Source organism: Salvia splendens, chromosome 19, assembly GCF_004379255.2.
Source record: "Salvia splendens isolate huo1 chromosome 19, SspV2, whole genome shotgun sequence".
NCBI classification, from domain to species: domain Eukaryota; kingdom Viridiplantae; phylum Streptophyta; class Magnoliopsida; order Lamiales; family Lamiaceae; genus Salvia; species Salvia splendens.
In genome coordinates this window covers 19,460,350-19,475,520 of record NC_056050.1, presented here as the reverse complement: position 1 = coordinate 19,475,520, position 15,171 = coordinate 19,460,350, and the positions used below count along the sequence as shown (strand labels likewise).

The following is a 15,171-nucleotide window of genomic DNA, read 5'->3' as shown; positions in this document are numbered from 1 at the left end:
GAGTATGTTATTTTAATTGCTCCGGATACTTGCTTCTCGTGCTACTAACGCAAAGCTTTTCAAAAATTTCCACATTTTTTGCGCTGATTTAGGTGTTTATGTGTTGCTGTCACAGGTCTCGTGGGGCTGTCGCTTTCCTACGCTTTCGCGCTTACTGGAACGCAGGTGTTTCTGTCGAGATGGTATAGTGGTTATGCTAACTACATTGTCTCCGTTGAGAGGATCAAACAGTACATGAACATACCGCCCGAGCCTCCAGCTGTCATACTAGATAACAAACCACCAGCTTCATGGCCTCAAAAGGGTAGAATCGAGCTGGTCGAACTGAAGGTGAGGGATCGTACACTTTCGCATAGTTAATAGTTAGGCCATCCACAACGCTGTTCCTATACCGTTCCTAAACCGTTCCTTAAACCACTATTTGAGGGCCCCACTGTACTTTTTTACTCCATTCCTTAACTAAGGAACGGAACCTGCAACCCTCGTTCCTTAACCGTTCCTTAACCGTTCCTTAAATTACTATTCATTCAATTTCATTTTTTTTTAATTTCAACTCAATTCAATTAAAAAAACAAACACATTTTATTAAAAAACACACAACATTAAAACAAAGTTACAACTTAAACTTAAAAAAATAAAAAGCACACAATTAAAATCATAAAAAAATAAAAGTACACAATTTTAATAATTTCATCCGCCAAAGTTTGCCCAAATGTGCTCAATTAGATCTTGTTGGAGTTGGGTGTGGGCGCTAGAGTCGCGTGTCCTTGCACGAATGGATAACCGTTCTTGTATAGACGGATGCGCTCCACTTCGAGGCGGACTACTTGCGGTTGAGCTTCCGGGGGATTCGGGGTCGAACCAATTTCCCGCCTCGGGTCCTTCGTCTTGGACAATCATGTTGTGCAAGATTATGCACGTATACATGATGTCGACCATGTTCTCCATGAACCACGTACGAGCCGGGGCTTTGATGATGTTGAAGCGCGCTTGGAGAACCCCGAACGCCCTCTCCACATCCTTGCGAGCAGCCTCCTGCTTCTGCGCAAAAAGAGCCTGCTTTGGGTTCGCAGACCCACTGCACGTCTTCACGAAGGTAGGCCACTTCGGGTAGATGCCATCGGCGAGATAGTACCCCATTTTATAAAGCCGATTGTTGGCGACGAAGTTGATGGCCGGCGCTTTACCATCCAAAACTTCGGTCAAGAGGTCGGACTGGTTGAGCACGTTTACGTCGTTGTTCGACCCGGGGACCCCGAAGTACGCGTGCCAGATCCAAAGGCGGTAGTCGGCAACAGCCTCGAGTATAACGGTTGGGTGGGTACCTTTGTGGCCGCTCGTGTAGGACCCCTTCCACGCCACCGGGCAATTCTTCCATTGCCAGTGCATGCAATCGACGCTGCCGAGCATCCCTGGGAATCCGTGCACTGTTTCGTGAAGGTCGAGAAGGAACTGACAATCGGCCGTGCTTGGCCTCCGGAGAAATTCGTCGGTGAAGGCTGCCCGGATGCCTTTGCAGAATTTGAGCAAGCACATTCGCCCAGTGCTATCTCCGATGTGGAGGTATTCGTCGAACATGTCGGCCGTTTGTCCAGTCGCAAGCTGGCGGATTGCTGCAGTACATTTCTGCAGCGTCGTGTGGCTGGGACGTCCGACCGCGTCGAACCCTTCCTGGAAGAACTCTTCCCGGGCTGCCAAAGTATTCACGATGTGGAGAAATAACGGTTTCCCCATGCGGAAACGGCGACGGAAGTACGTATCTCCCCAAACCGGGTTATCGCAGAAGTAGTCGCGTACTAACCTTGCGGCGGCTTCCTCCCGGTTACGATGGATGTACGTACGGGAGCGACGTTGGGGCGGAGCGGCTTCTTCCGCCTCCCGTCGTCGATCTTCTTCAAGTGATTGTTCCAATATTTGACGCATTTGTTCATAAGGATCCATTAGTTTGATTAAATTTGGGAGAAGGAAAATAGAGTTGATTTGAGATGAAAATTGGGGTGGAAATAGAGAGAAATAGATGTGTGTTTGTGATTGAAATGAGTATGAAATAGGAGTATTTATAGAGTAAATAAAAAAAAAAAAAAAAAAAAAACGGCTATAAAATTAACGGTCTCATTACCGTTAATAAAAAAATTTTTATTTTTTTTTTATTAAATTCGAATTTTTAAAAAAAAAAATGAATTATTGCGTCATCGGGACGAAGCCCACTCGCGGGGCAGCGAGTGGGCTTCACGCGTCGAATGGGAGTCCGCCACGTCGCCTCGGCGCGTGGCGGAACGTTTCGTTCCGCGTTCCGGAGGAACGAAACGCGGCACGGCATGGGAACGGTGGCGGCACGGAATGGCGACGGAACGCACGCTGCAACGCGTGCCGCCGCGAAACCGTTCCTCCGGAACGGCATAGGAACGGCGACGGCACCGCGTTGCGGATGCTCTTATGATATGACTCGAAGGTGAGGAATCACGTGCTTTTTTGTTCAGATACGCTATTGGCCTAATGCTCCAGTAGTCCTCAAGGGGATCACCTGCACTTTCTAAGAAGGGAAACGAGTGGAGGTCGTGGGAAGGACCGGGAGTTGGAAAACCCGCTGATCAGCGCATTGTTTCGTCTCGTTGAGCCTCATGGTGGGCGGATACTCATGGATGGGCTCGATATTTGCTCTATAGGCCTTCCAGATTTGAGGCTAAAACTCAGCATTATCCCTCAAGAGCCAACTCTGTTTAGAGGAAGTGTTAGAACAAATCTTGATCCATTAGGCCTTTACTCTGATGATGAGATTTGGAAGGTGAATTCTATCATTAATAATTTAATATCAATGCATGCACTTTTATTTATTTATGATTAATCTGATTGATTATTGATTGATAGGCCCTAGAAAAATGCCAACTTAAGTCAACAATCAGTGAACTACCAAACTTACTAGAATCTTTTGGTAAGACTAATGTGGCAAAAAAATGAATGAATGGAAGGATTGGTAGTAACTGAGATTGGTTTGATTTGATGCAACGAGTGATGAAGAGGAGAACTGGAGCATGGGGCAGAGGCAACTCTTTTGCCTAGGAAGGGTCCTTTTTAAGAGGAACAAGATCTTGGTTCTCGACAAGGCGACCGCCTCAATTGACTCGAACACGGATGCCATTTTGCATAGGATCATCGAGGAGGAGTTCTCCGACTGCACAGTGTTAACTGTGGCGCATCGCATTCCAACTGTGATTGAAAGCGACATGGTGCTGGTCATGTCTTATGGCACGCGTTCTTCGCGGATGTATTGGTGAAGTGAAATACGATATTAGAATATTTATGACGTTTGTTAAATTGTTTGCAAGGAAGTTGGTGGAGTATGATGAACCTTCAAGGTTTATGGAGATTAATTCTTCATTTTCAAAGCTTGTGGCTGAGTATTGGTCTAGTTGTAAGAAGAATCACTAGTAGGAGTACATGATAACTCGATTCGGTTCAGTTTCAATTTTAAACAGAATTGTTTTTCGATGCGATTCGTTTTGGAACGCTCATCCCTAGTAATTTGGTCCTTGCTGAATAAGGGTATAAATTGTGATACTTTATTTGTATTTTAAAATCGAATTAATAATCAAAGTGATAGATGCTTATATGGAGGGAAGGAGGATAAGATGGCGCGAATCTGGCTCCCACTCCGCGCCAATCTGCAGGGGAGCAAGGACGACAGAGGGTAAGGGTGTCATTCCTCTTGAAAAAGTAAGGGCATATATGTCATGACAATGTTTAATGCAATTATCCACTATAATGAATAATGGCTACCAAGCGATGGATTAAGCCAATAAACATTTCTACCAAACGCCATTATAAGCAAGATTAGATATTTAACATTCTGGAAAACCCATTATCTGGGAACGTAATAAAAGCTCCGCAATGCTACCAATCGTACCCTAATTACACTAATTACTCATGTTCAATTTACGCTGTGAAAGTGAAAAGTGCGAGTAGCATGGGAAGAATGAGTAAGATATTTGGTCTTGTGTCTTAACCACTCTACCACTATGTCAACACACACGCACAGTGGCGGATCTCTGGCTACCAATTACCATGGACCGGACATATATTTTCCATGGTTCTTCCGTTTGCTTCTAAATTCGCTTCGAGGATGAAGCCCAGTGGTAATTACGCCCTCTCCATTTTTCAATCCTAGATCCGCCACTGCACATACATAACATCATAGGGTGTTAAGTGGTTAACTCATATGGGCAGGCATGTATAAATGCTAACTGTGTTCCATTTGTTGCATAGATCATTGTTTAGTTGTTGTCTTGTTGACACTTTTTGGTGTCAAGAAAATAAAGCTTGGAATGAAGACAAATTAAGGATCATCCAAAATAAGCTTTAGTAAAATTTGTGTTTTTTGTAAAAAAATAAGTTAGATGGGAAAAAAATGTTGGCTCGCCGTCAAGAGAAGCCAACGACGCCACGTAAGAGACGAAGCGTAGGGATTAGATATTAGTGTAACGTGTGGTCGTCACACTCTTCTCTCTCTCTTCGACCCAACTTTTTCTCTCACGTCTCAATCACTGCCTAGATATTTCTTGCCATTCAACTTTACCGATAATTAGCACTATCCAATTCCATAAATATTGGCACAACAGAACACATGCATCTACCTTAATTAACGAATCAACCCTCACAATTCCCAATCCTTTCTCCCTAAAACTCAAATTCAGCTGCATTGATTCACCATTCACTTCTCCACAATGACCACGGTGGCGAAGCTGCCCCTTCCGCCGCTCGATTGCCACAACCACTCCCTCCAACCGCCGCCGTCCCGGATAATTCTCCGGGATGCGGTGAATGTGAAGTCACGCAGGAGAATTTGGATTCGGCCATGCAGATCGTTCAAGTCCGATCAGGAAGGTTCTGGATTTAGAGAGAGAGAGAAGAAAGTGACGGAGAGTAGAGAGGAGAAAAGCGTCAACAAATTTGTAGAGGGGATTAGAGATGCGGTTTGGAGAATGTCGAAGCCGAGTTTGCGATCGGAAGCTATGGAGAAGTTGGAAGAAACTTTGTTTTCTGTAAGTGCATTTCAAATTTCAGGTCGAATTTGATGAATGAATCTAGTTTTAGGTGCAAATTGGAACAATTTTATGCTTGTTTAGTTTTGAAAGTAGCTTTTTCTTGATCCTAATTCTTACTTGATTGATGTTAGTCAATAATTTATGTTACTGTAATTTACTTGGACATTGCAAATATTTTATGCGTTACTGTCTAAATAGGGTGGTCTTGTTCAAATAAAATAAAAGCAACGTAGATGGTATTGTTCGAGCAATGGAGGCACCAGCGTCAGTGTAAAATCTTCCGGTGCGGAGAGGATAAGAGAGAATGTGTAAATTGGATAATGTTGTTGAAATCAAATAATACTAGGAGTATATGAGTATCGTTCAATGCGTGCAGGTAGCATTTATGTATCTTCCGGTGCAACAAGGGTATGTTATTGTTCTTGGACTTGGAGGTTTTTATACGTGCATCTTACTGCTTAGCTGATGGAATCCGTTAATATTTTGATTCATGTGTACTCAATAAGACAATATAGTTAGAGTGACTTTTAATCTACCAGCTCTTCCTGTTTGCTCTTTATTGTTTGTAGTATTTTATATTTCTCCAATTTCAAGTGTCTTCACTAATTGAATTTTGGTGGTGTTTGATGGGAATTTTCTTAACTATTCCATGCATTGTATATAACCGACACTTCTGTGGGCAGTGGTCTATGCACATCGGAAGATATATTGTGACAATGTTAAGTACTGGAGTCATACTGCTAATCGGGTTTCAGTTGTCAGGTTAGCCACTGTTCACTGTTTCTTTCTAAAATATCAGTAGTAAATCTCAATTTTTGCATTCAGTAGTTAATTTTGAGGTCTGAATATATCAGTTATTTTGTAGGTGGGGATGATCAAATGAATGCTTTAGTTTGGTATAGCTGGCTTGGGGGGATCATTATTGGAACAATGATTGGTTCCAATATGGTCTTGGAGGAAGTCAGTCGATTGGGCCCTCGCAATGTTGTTATAACGGGAAGGTACAGTAAAGGAAAAAGAGACACGCTTCTGAATCTTTTAAAATTCATCAGACTGCAGATTGAAACTTATTTGAACATTCATTTGCAAGGAAAAAGAGACACGCTTCTGAATCTGATTTGACTGGTTGCAGTGTGCTTTAGTTTCTGTTAGAATGAAGAGTAAAGATCATTTAGGTTCCAGAATGTGTATTTCCAAATCTTTACTCGCTAGGCAGTTAGTAGTTAGAAAAATCATCTTTGCATTTTGAGAATCGATTATTTTGCGGTATTGAACTTGGTTCTTGATACAGTACTCGAGGACTTGGAAAAGCTCTAGCTCGTGAATTCATACTTTCAGGTGACAGAGTCATTGTAACTTCTCGGAGGTAATTTCATAATTTATGTCACTCAAGTTTGTAATTGTGCATCTTTCCTCCTAGCTTTGATGCCTGTATTAATTTATGGCTCTTTCGGACACAGCGCTGAATCTGTGGACAAGACCGTCAAAGAACTATCAGTGAATCTGAAGCAGGTTGTAGTTGTTACAGGTGGATCATCTAGAAAACATTTAAGACATGCAAAAGTTGTGGGAATTCCATGTGATGTATCTAATCCCGAAGATGTTAGCAAATTAGCAAATTTTGCTGTGAATGAACTTGGTTCCGTTGATATCTGGGTAGGCAAACTGCCCTTTCTCTCTCTCCAAATTTTCTCCTATATCCTTTGCTGACTATACTTTTACTCTTTTGATCATGTAGTTATCACTAGTATGATTGAAATATCGATTTGAGCTTGAGCATTGATAGATCAACATAACAACCATCAATCATTAGGGCTCCTGTTCAATACATATAGTTTCTTGATGTGGAAAAAGTAGATTTATATTTGCATGATAAAAGGTGATGTATTGTGGAATGTCACTGTAACATGTTATATAATGTCTTTTTCGACATTCAATCTTAGCAGTTAGTTATAACTTCTCTGCTTACCCCTTGTACAGGTAAACAATGCAGGGACAAACAAGGGGTTCAGGCCCTTGCTGCAGTTTAGTGATGAAGACATACAACAGGTTTGCCTCTCTCTTAAGGATTCAGACTGATTAAATTTTCTGCAACTGGTTTGCATATATTAAGTCTCCTTTTTTCCTGTCCCATGAAATTGTGACAAGTCTAGCTGGCATTTAAAAATGCATATGATTCACAAAATGTAAGTTTATGCGTTTTTAAAGAGCCTGTTATCTGAACAATGGACAGATTGTGTCTACAAATTTGGTTGGCTCAATACTTTGCACTCGTGAAGCATTACGAATCATGGGCAGCCAGAGAAATGGAGGTCATATTTTCAACATGGATGGAGCAGGATCTGGGGGATCCAGCACCCCACTAACAGCCGTGTAAGCTCTAATTATTAACCATTTTCCTTCTAAATATGGGAGTTCAATCATGTTACTTTAGATGCTCCATCTAAGAAAGTTAACATTTCTTGTTCTTTGAAAATACAGATATGGATCGACAAAATGTGGTCTTAGGCAGCTTCAATCGTCACTCTTGAAGGAGAGCAAAAAATCAAAAGTCGGCGTCCACACAGCTTCACCAGGCATGGTACTTACTGACCTGCTATTAAGGTATTCAACTATTTTGATACGCTCTTCAATTGACTGGTCTTCCTTCCATGTGAACTCATTTGTAGGGAGATGGTCATACAAATGGGATATAAGCTGATGAATTTGTCTATCTGCAGTTAATTTGTTTGGTTTAATCATATGCTATATGTTTTACTTTATTGTTATCCAAGTATTTATTTTAGGTGTTACCCTTAATGCGCATCAGGGGTCCTCTCCTCCGACCTCTAACCAGGGGGTCACTATTATGGTAAAAATGGAACTCGACAATGGTGTTTGGATTTAAATCACACTACCAAATGGCTGATGTGGGATTAATTATCAAACTTTACCAAACGAGATATAAAATAAAACTTCCTCTGGTTAAATAACCAAAGTTGACATAAATTTGCTTGTCCTAAGACAAGTTGTGTACTTTAATTATCACATGTCTTTCTGATAAGTTGGTATTCTTATCTATTCTTTTACTTTTCATTTTATTTTTGAGTGTGGAACCTTAGACCTTACTCTTCACACAGAGGATGTCTTAAAGCGATGATAAGTTGGTGCACCTGTAATTTTCTTTGTTTGCTAAAATAATTTTCGCCGGTTCATGTCAGTGGTGCAAGTGTGAAAAACAAGCAAATGTTCAACATTATCTGCGAGCTTCCAGAGACAGTTGCTAGAACCTTGGTTCCACGAATGAGGGTTGTCAAGGGAAATGGGAAAGCCATAAACTATTTGACACCGCCAAGAATTTTACTCGCTCTAGTCACTGCATGGCTAAGACGTGCTCGCTGGTTTGATGACCAGGTAACTTACACAATTCACATTATATGTCTGGAGTATAAGATTCCCGTTGGGGTGAAAAAGAGGAAATAATACTTGCATACATATCAGATATTCCTTTATTTGACATCTGAAAATTTCCATCTTTGTTTATCAGTTAGCAGGCCATATTGTGACTTTGGAATAATAATTGTTTTTAAGCTTGAGGATGTACCATAATGTGTCTTTGGTTGTCATACTGCATGCACTTGTTATAACTTATATGGAGTCTATTTCTGTGTGGATTTTGTAATTTGGTAACCGAGGTCCATTAACTCTTGATAACCATGGACATCTCAGGGACGGGCACTCTATGCTGCAGAGGCAGATAGGCTCCGCAACTGGGCTGAGAGTCGAACCCGTTTCTCGTTCACTGATGCCATGGAGATGTATACTGAGAACACTTGGGTTTCTGTCTTTTCACTTTCAGTGGTTTGTGCCTTCATCATCTTGTCAAGTACGAGTAGTACGATGCCGGGGACCTGAGAAGAGCTTACGCCTAACACTAAAAATGGATGCTGGTGCTCTAGAGAAGCTATTCTTTTAAGAAAAAAGTAAAACAGAAAAGTATAATATTTTTTTAGTCCTGATGGTTTTAAAATTTTATTATGTTCAAAGGGGGTAGTCTCTAGATTGCAGGTTTTACAATGTGTGTTTTGTATTACATTCATTGTGCATGTGGTTAGTAGAATGCATACATGATCATCAGATCATGCATATCTCTCATCCCAAAAACCAAAAAAGGTGAAAGGGGAAAACTGAAAGAAAGAAAAAAAGTACTAATATTCTGACTGCATTTGCCAAGAAAGATAGTGGTAAGCCGTGTTTAAGTGTTGTTGGATTTCAAAAAAAAGAAAAAACTTTGTGTTAGAGGATTTGAAAGACCTGAGAATTTAAGTGATTAGAATTAATATATTTGCTATTTTAGAACTATCATTAATCTCTTACAAAGTCAAATAGAACTATTAATAGTACTTTATTTTAGCAATATTAAAAATTTGAATTCTAGTTTATTAAATTTGAAAGTGAAGAATAAAGCAAATAAAAACAAATCAAATAATTTTGGTTGTTTAGAAATTTTGTGTTTTTTTGTGTTTGATGTGATGAAAGCATGTCACGGAATTTGCTATATTGGGTGTAGTCATGTAGATGGATTTAGTGTAAGTTAATTTCCACATCAAAAATTTGCACATCCAAGAGAAACATTAATTTGTTTATAATCTCTCGGAATCCCAAACAATTTATTCACATTAAATTCCGGAAATTCACGAGAAAAGTAAACACACACCTAACAACATCCACAATAGGTAGGACTAACCAACAGCCTAGCACTATGACTAACCACAAACACATCCTGTCACATTACTAGGACTAACCACAGCACAATAATAACCTAGCACTAGGATTAGCCGACGCCCTAGCCAATAAAACAAATTCACAAATACGAAATTAAAATTTTGACACGGATACGGAAAAAAGTGCAACCATTTTATTTTTTAAAAAAACATACATATTTCAATTTTTTAAAAAATACATAGTCTCAATAAAAAAAATCATCTCAAGCTTCACCACACGCGGCCATCTGTCTCAATCTTCGGAATCCCCTTAGCCATTGCCGGCGGCATCCGAATCCCCAGCAGCTCCCCCAGCGGCACCCCCGGCGCGGAGTGTAATCCCCAAATAGCGCCTCATATCATGGATGAGGCTCTCCAGAAACTCCTTGTGTCTGGGTTCGTTGCCGCATTCCACTCCTGTATGACCTCGAATAAGTTCCTCTGTGCTTGCATACACGCGAGGTGATTGAGAACTAGACTGGGCTCGGTACTGGGAGCTGCAGATTGGACCTCCTGGGACCCACTTGAGGCTCCCCTAGACATCCGTATTGCCCTTTTTTGCCCAACAAGGTGACGGCGGTGGAGAACTGGTGGAAGGGCCTCTTCGGCATCATCGGGGAAGTCATGGGAACCTCCACTATTGATGTACTCGCCAGCGAGATTGAGCCTCGTCCGCTTCGGCCAGCCATTGTCAACCCCAGCACGAAACTTGGGGGACTGCATCAGCTCCACATAGGCTTCCTAGTATTTAAACTGGCCGAACTTTCTGGCCAGGGGGAACTGCTGGAACGACAACCCTTTCACATCCTCCATGGTCTGGCCGCTGGTCATCTCGAGGGAGTTGTTTTCGTAGATGCCGAAAAATCTGGAGACAGCGGCCTTTATTCGATCCAATTGTTTCCTGCACTCCTCGGGCGTGTGACCTTTTGCACTTCTCGGCTTAAAGATGGCGTAGCTGTCGCGAATGCGAGCCCACATTCTGTAGATAGTCTGATTACTCGATAGAATGGGATCATCACAAACATTGACCCAGACCTCTGCCAGAGCCACGCACTCCTCCGGAGTCCAGACGGTCCTCTGGCCCTCACCGTCCTCATCCTCATCCTCGTCCCCCACGTGCGAAGAGTCCCCCACCTGCTAAGACTCATCTGCCATCCCCTTGCCATCGGTTCTCTCACAATGGGAGTCCCCCTAATCGGAGAAAGACCCGACTCCTCCAGTGAGAAAGTCTCAATGCTGGTGAACTGAGTCTCCATTGGAGTAGAGAACTGGGAACCACCTGTCAAAAAATTAAGAGAGGGCCGATAGACATTGTCTCTAGGTGATTGGGGGACCCCCACTCTACTACCCCCGCAGCCGGCAGGCATGCCATGCATCATCCCGCCCCCCATCCCGGGCATCACCCCGCTCATCCCTGCCATCCCAGAAAACATCCCCTCATCCCGGCACCCATCTCGAGCATCACCCTGCCCATCATCCCGGTCATCATCCCGCCCGTCATCTTGGCACTCATGCCCGCCATCTCGGGTATCATCCCACCTATCCCCGCCATCCCTGCGGCCATCCAAGAATACATATTGAAGTACCCGAGCATCATCCCCGCCATTCCGGGCATCATACCGGCCATCCCTGCCATCCCAGCAACGTTTCCCCCACCTCAAACGGGGAACGTCGGCGTTTGTGACTAACTCGTGGCGGGAGAAACATTGTTGTGATCCATTTATCCTCAATAGAAATGGGAGTAGAGAGAGAGAAACTCGTTAATATAAGTGGTGCAAATGAAATAATGTGCAACGAGCCGTATATATAGAGTTGAAAAAAATTGAAAAACGCGTTCGCCGGTCGCTCGCCGATCGCGTCAACACAATAGCGGACGAGCGATCGGCTAATGGCCTGGACTCGCAGACGACCGCTCGTAACGTCCGTCGCCCGTTAGCCGTCTTCAGTAGTGGATGTCTCGACGCCCTATGTTAGGGTCCTCGAGCATCTAAATCACGTCAAAGATCGCATCCAAATCTCCCTCAATATCTTTTAATATTATTTGATTTTGTATATCTTTTGTATCTTTTTTATTTATTTATCTTACTTGCTTAGCAAGATATGTTTAGGTTTAGAATTCTATAAATTATAGAATTCTATAATATTTTGATTCATTGAGAAATAAAGTTAATTACTTGTTCTCATTCCCGGTTCTGGCGGAAATCGCCCCTAGCACCTCAACTAGGGTTTATCATGTTCTTCGTTTCCCTACAAATCGTTGGTGCTCTAGTCCGATAGATCAATGGTCTATCAAATTGGCGCTTTCATTGATTACTCTTCCTCCATCCAAATTGATCTCTCAAAATCCCTCAAACTCACGTCAAATCTCTCCCAAATTCCCTCAAAAACTCAAGCTACGTTCTCTTCAATCTTCCATTTTTCTGCACATCACAAAATCACGCTCATACCAATCTCAAATCACACTATTATCCCAATCTCTCTCCGAATGGTTTCCCCAATCCACTTTTGCCAGATTCTCGACGAACTATGGAATCACCACAACACGCTCTCGAGATTCTCATGGACTTACGCCGTCTAGTCGCTGCCCACGATGAATTTCTAGCCAAGTTCGGACAGCATACCGAGGAGGCTCCGAAAATCCTCACCGAGCCCTCACCTCCACATCAGCCGTGGAATACTCGACCGCCGGACCAGAAGCCAGTCACGGGACCTCAGCGGGGCTGGTCTCTTCCGCCATCGGTCACAACCGCACCGCTGGGTATCAAGCCCGAAGCCCTACCACCCCTCCACCTCGAACCACCACGATTTGACGGAGAGCATGCCCTGGATTGGATCGGTAAGATCCAAAGGTACTATAACCACCACTACACACCGCTAGATGATCGTCTTTATCTTACACAATATTTATTCGATCATCCGGCATCAGATTGGAGGGAATATTGGGTGGAAACTAACAAAGGTAAAAGTTGGGATGATTTCTTATTGGCCGTAAAGCATCGGTTTGATCTCGAATTCTATAAGCCCTATGCGGCGACTGTCTCATTTGGGCCGTTTAGGAGGACTGGAGGGACCAGCCGAGACCAGCGACAACCCGTACCCACAACGGCGAACCCTATTGCAAACCAGTATCCCGATAGCCAGCCACTTCATCGAATTGGGGAAGTCAAGCAGACAATTATGGTCGTTAAGGAGCACAACGCATATGGCGATCTCACTGACCAAACTTGTAGTGAGGCGTTGCATATGGCTAGTGAAATCATCGTTGGCGACGATATCAAGTGTGTCGGGTATGACTCGGAGCAAGTTGCGCAAGTTCAGGCTCTTACTGAGCCCATTCTGCCAAGAGAAGTCTCGACGGATCGAGTGGATTTCGATGATTCTATTTCCACTGACGTTTCTACTGGTGAGAGAAACATATTTTGTGGGAACTATGAAAATTTGGTCGCAAATACACCATTGGTTGAGAAGAAAGTGTTGGAGTTTAATGAACTTAATGTGTGCTTTGATGGTGCCGAGGGACTTAAGGTTGAAAATGGAATAAAAGATCTGGTGTGTGATAATGAATGGCTTAAAGTTTGCTGGAGTGGAGATTTTCTGAAGTCTAAATTTCTTGATAATGAGCTCTATGAATCAATTCGGGAGGTGTCCTATCTTGGGGATGACGAATGGAGCTTTGCTACTCCTAGATTTGGTGGAGACAACGGAGTTCGTATATTTGACCCTGGAGATTTTGAGGGTACTTCCACCTAGGCGGAGACACTCATGTTCTTATTTCATTACCCACCCTGAGGGCAAGGTGATTTTCAACGGCGGGAGAGTTGATAGGTCCTCGAGCATCTAAATCACGTCAAAGATCACATCCAAATCTCCCTCAATATCTTTTAATAGTATTTGATTTTGCATATTTTTTGTATCTTTTTTATTTATTTATCTTACTTGCTTAGCAAGATATGTTTAGGTTTAGAATTCTATAAATTATAGAATTCTATAATATTTTGATTCATTGAGAAATAAAGTTAATTACTTGTTCTCATTCCCGGTTCTGGCGGAAATCGCCCCTAGCACCTCAACTAGGGTTTATCCTGTTCTTCGTTTCCCTACAAATCGTTGGTGCTCTAGTTCGATAGATCAAGGGTCTATCACCCTAACTGCTAGTTCTACCGTTAGTCCGCTATTATGATGCTCTTAACTAATCCAGTGTAATTGTAATTAGAGATACTCGATTAAATTATGCTTTGTTGTTCTTAAAATAATGTATGTGGTTGATTCAAAGAGAAAAATATTTTTAAATAGAGTTATTTGTCGTAAATACACTAACTTTCAGAATTTTCTCATATTTCCAGTGAACTTTATTTTTTTGAATACAAACACACAAACTTTGAATTTTTCTCATTTTTCCCCAAACAAAAAATCAAATCCAATGTGGCAAATTAAAATCTAGGAGACAATCAAAATAATTACTTACTACTACATTTTAATTTGATTAATTAAAAAACCACATCATGAACCTCCCCATCACTTATATCCAAGCCCCTTGACCTAGCGGTAAAGGGTGCTGGATACCGCGTCCATCCTGGAGGTCTCGAGTTCGAACCCTGGGTGGCGTAATTTGTCTTTCCTCCTTGTTATAGGAGTTGATTTGTAATTTCCTCCTTCATATATATGATATAAATATATGAAGTTAATTTAAAAAAAAAAAAAAAAAAAAAACCTCCCCATCACTTATTTCTTTTCTCTCTCCCAAATTCATTCCTCCTACTAGTAGTGATATTATTTCAACCATTTATACTAAACTCAAACTTAAAAGAATATTCTAAATTCATTCCTCCTACTAGTAGTGATATTACTTCATCCATTTATACTAAACTCAAACTTAAAAGAATATTCTCTATTTTACTTTATATACTCACAAAATTTGAAAAGGAGTTTTATAAATTAATGTGAATTAATAAACAATTTAATGTGCAGAAATAATAAAAACTATATACGCCATAATATGAATTTAATTAAAAATAAAATAGTAGTATATTATTAAATTACTACTTAAACCATATTATAGTGATGTGATGATAATGTCAAAAAATTATTTTATACGTATTCGTTAAAATGATCAATTCCACTAGGCTGGTGCACGTGTAAAGTGTGAGAGAAGTGAATGAAATGAATTGGGTAAATTGATACTCCAATATAACTCACAGAATAACTATCAAACATTACAAATTCAAATCTGCAATACCATTCCGCTTTATATAGAGCATAATCAGGCATCTACTAACAAATTGCCAACTATTTTGGACGAATGAAAAAGAAAAATATCCCTATTTTTATAAGACTAAAAGAGTTATAAATGACATGCTAGATAAATTCATCAATCACTCACATAGGAA

At 41.5% G+C, this 15,171-nt stretch overlaps 2 protein-coding genes across 3 annotated transcripts; both read left to right on the top strand.

Annotated features, from left to right (window-relative positions):
- Nucleotides 1-2,638: 2,638 nt before the first annotated feature.
- Nucleotides 2,639-3,429, top strand: LOC121779133 (ABC transporter C family member 8-like). The gene is made up of 4 exons (XM_042176468.1): nucleotides 2,639-2,785; nucleotides 2,869-2,932; nucleotides 3,019-3,265; nucleotides 3,327-3,429. Exons 1-4 carry the CDS (start codon nucleotides 2,639-2,641, stop codon nucleotides 3,427-3,429), a joined length of 561 nt encoding a protein of 186 aa, XP_042032402.1.
- Nucleotides 3,430-4,592: 1,163 nt separating this feature from the next.
- On the top strand, nucleotides 4,593-9,176 carry LOC121780006 (probable chlorophyll(ide) b reductase NYC1, chloroplastic). 2 transcript variants are annotated; one of them, XM_042177520.1, is made up of 10 exons: nucleotides 4,593-5,039; nucleotides 5,726-5,804; nucleotides 5,908-6,043; nucleotides 6,334-6,408; nucleotides 6,503-6,554; nucleotides 7,023-7,091; nucleotides 7,276-7,415; nucleotides 7,524-7,646; nucleotides 8,243-8,435; nucleotides 8,751-9,176. In XM_042177520.1, the coding sequence occupies exons 1-10, from the start codon at nucleotides 4,722-4,724 to the stop codon at nucleotides 8,934-8,936; spliced, it is 1,371 nt and encodes a 456-aa protein (XP_042033454.1). In that variant the 5' UTR covers nucleotides 4,593-4,721; the 3' UTR covers nucleotides 8,937-9,176. The 2 variants fall into 2 exon arrangements, with proteins under 2 accessions (XP_042033454.1, XP_042033453.1); XM_042177519.1 differs by having other exon boundaries at nucleotides 4,594-5,039; nucleotides 6,503-6,698.
- Nucleotides 9,177-15,171: the final 5,995 nt, after the last annotated feature.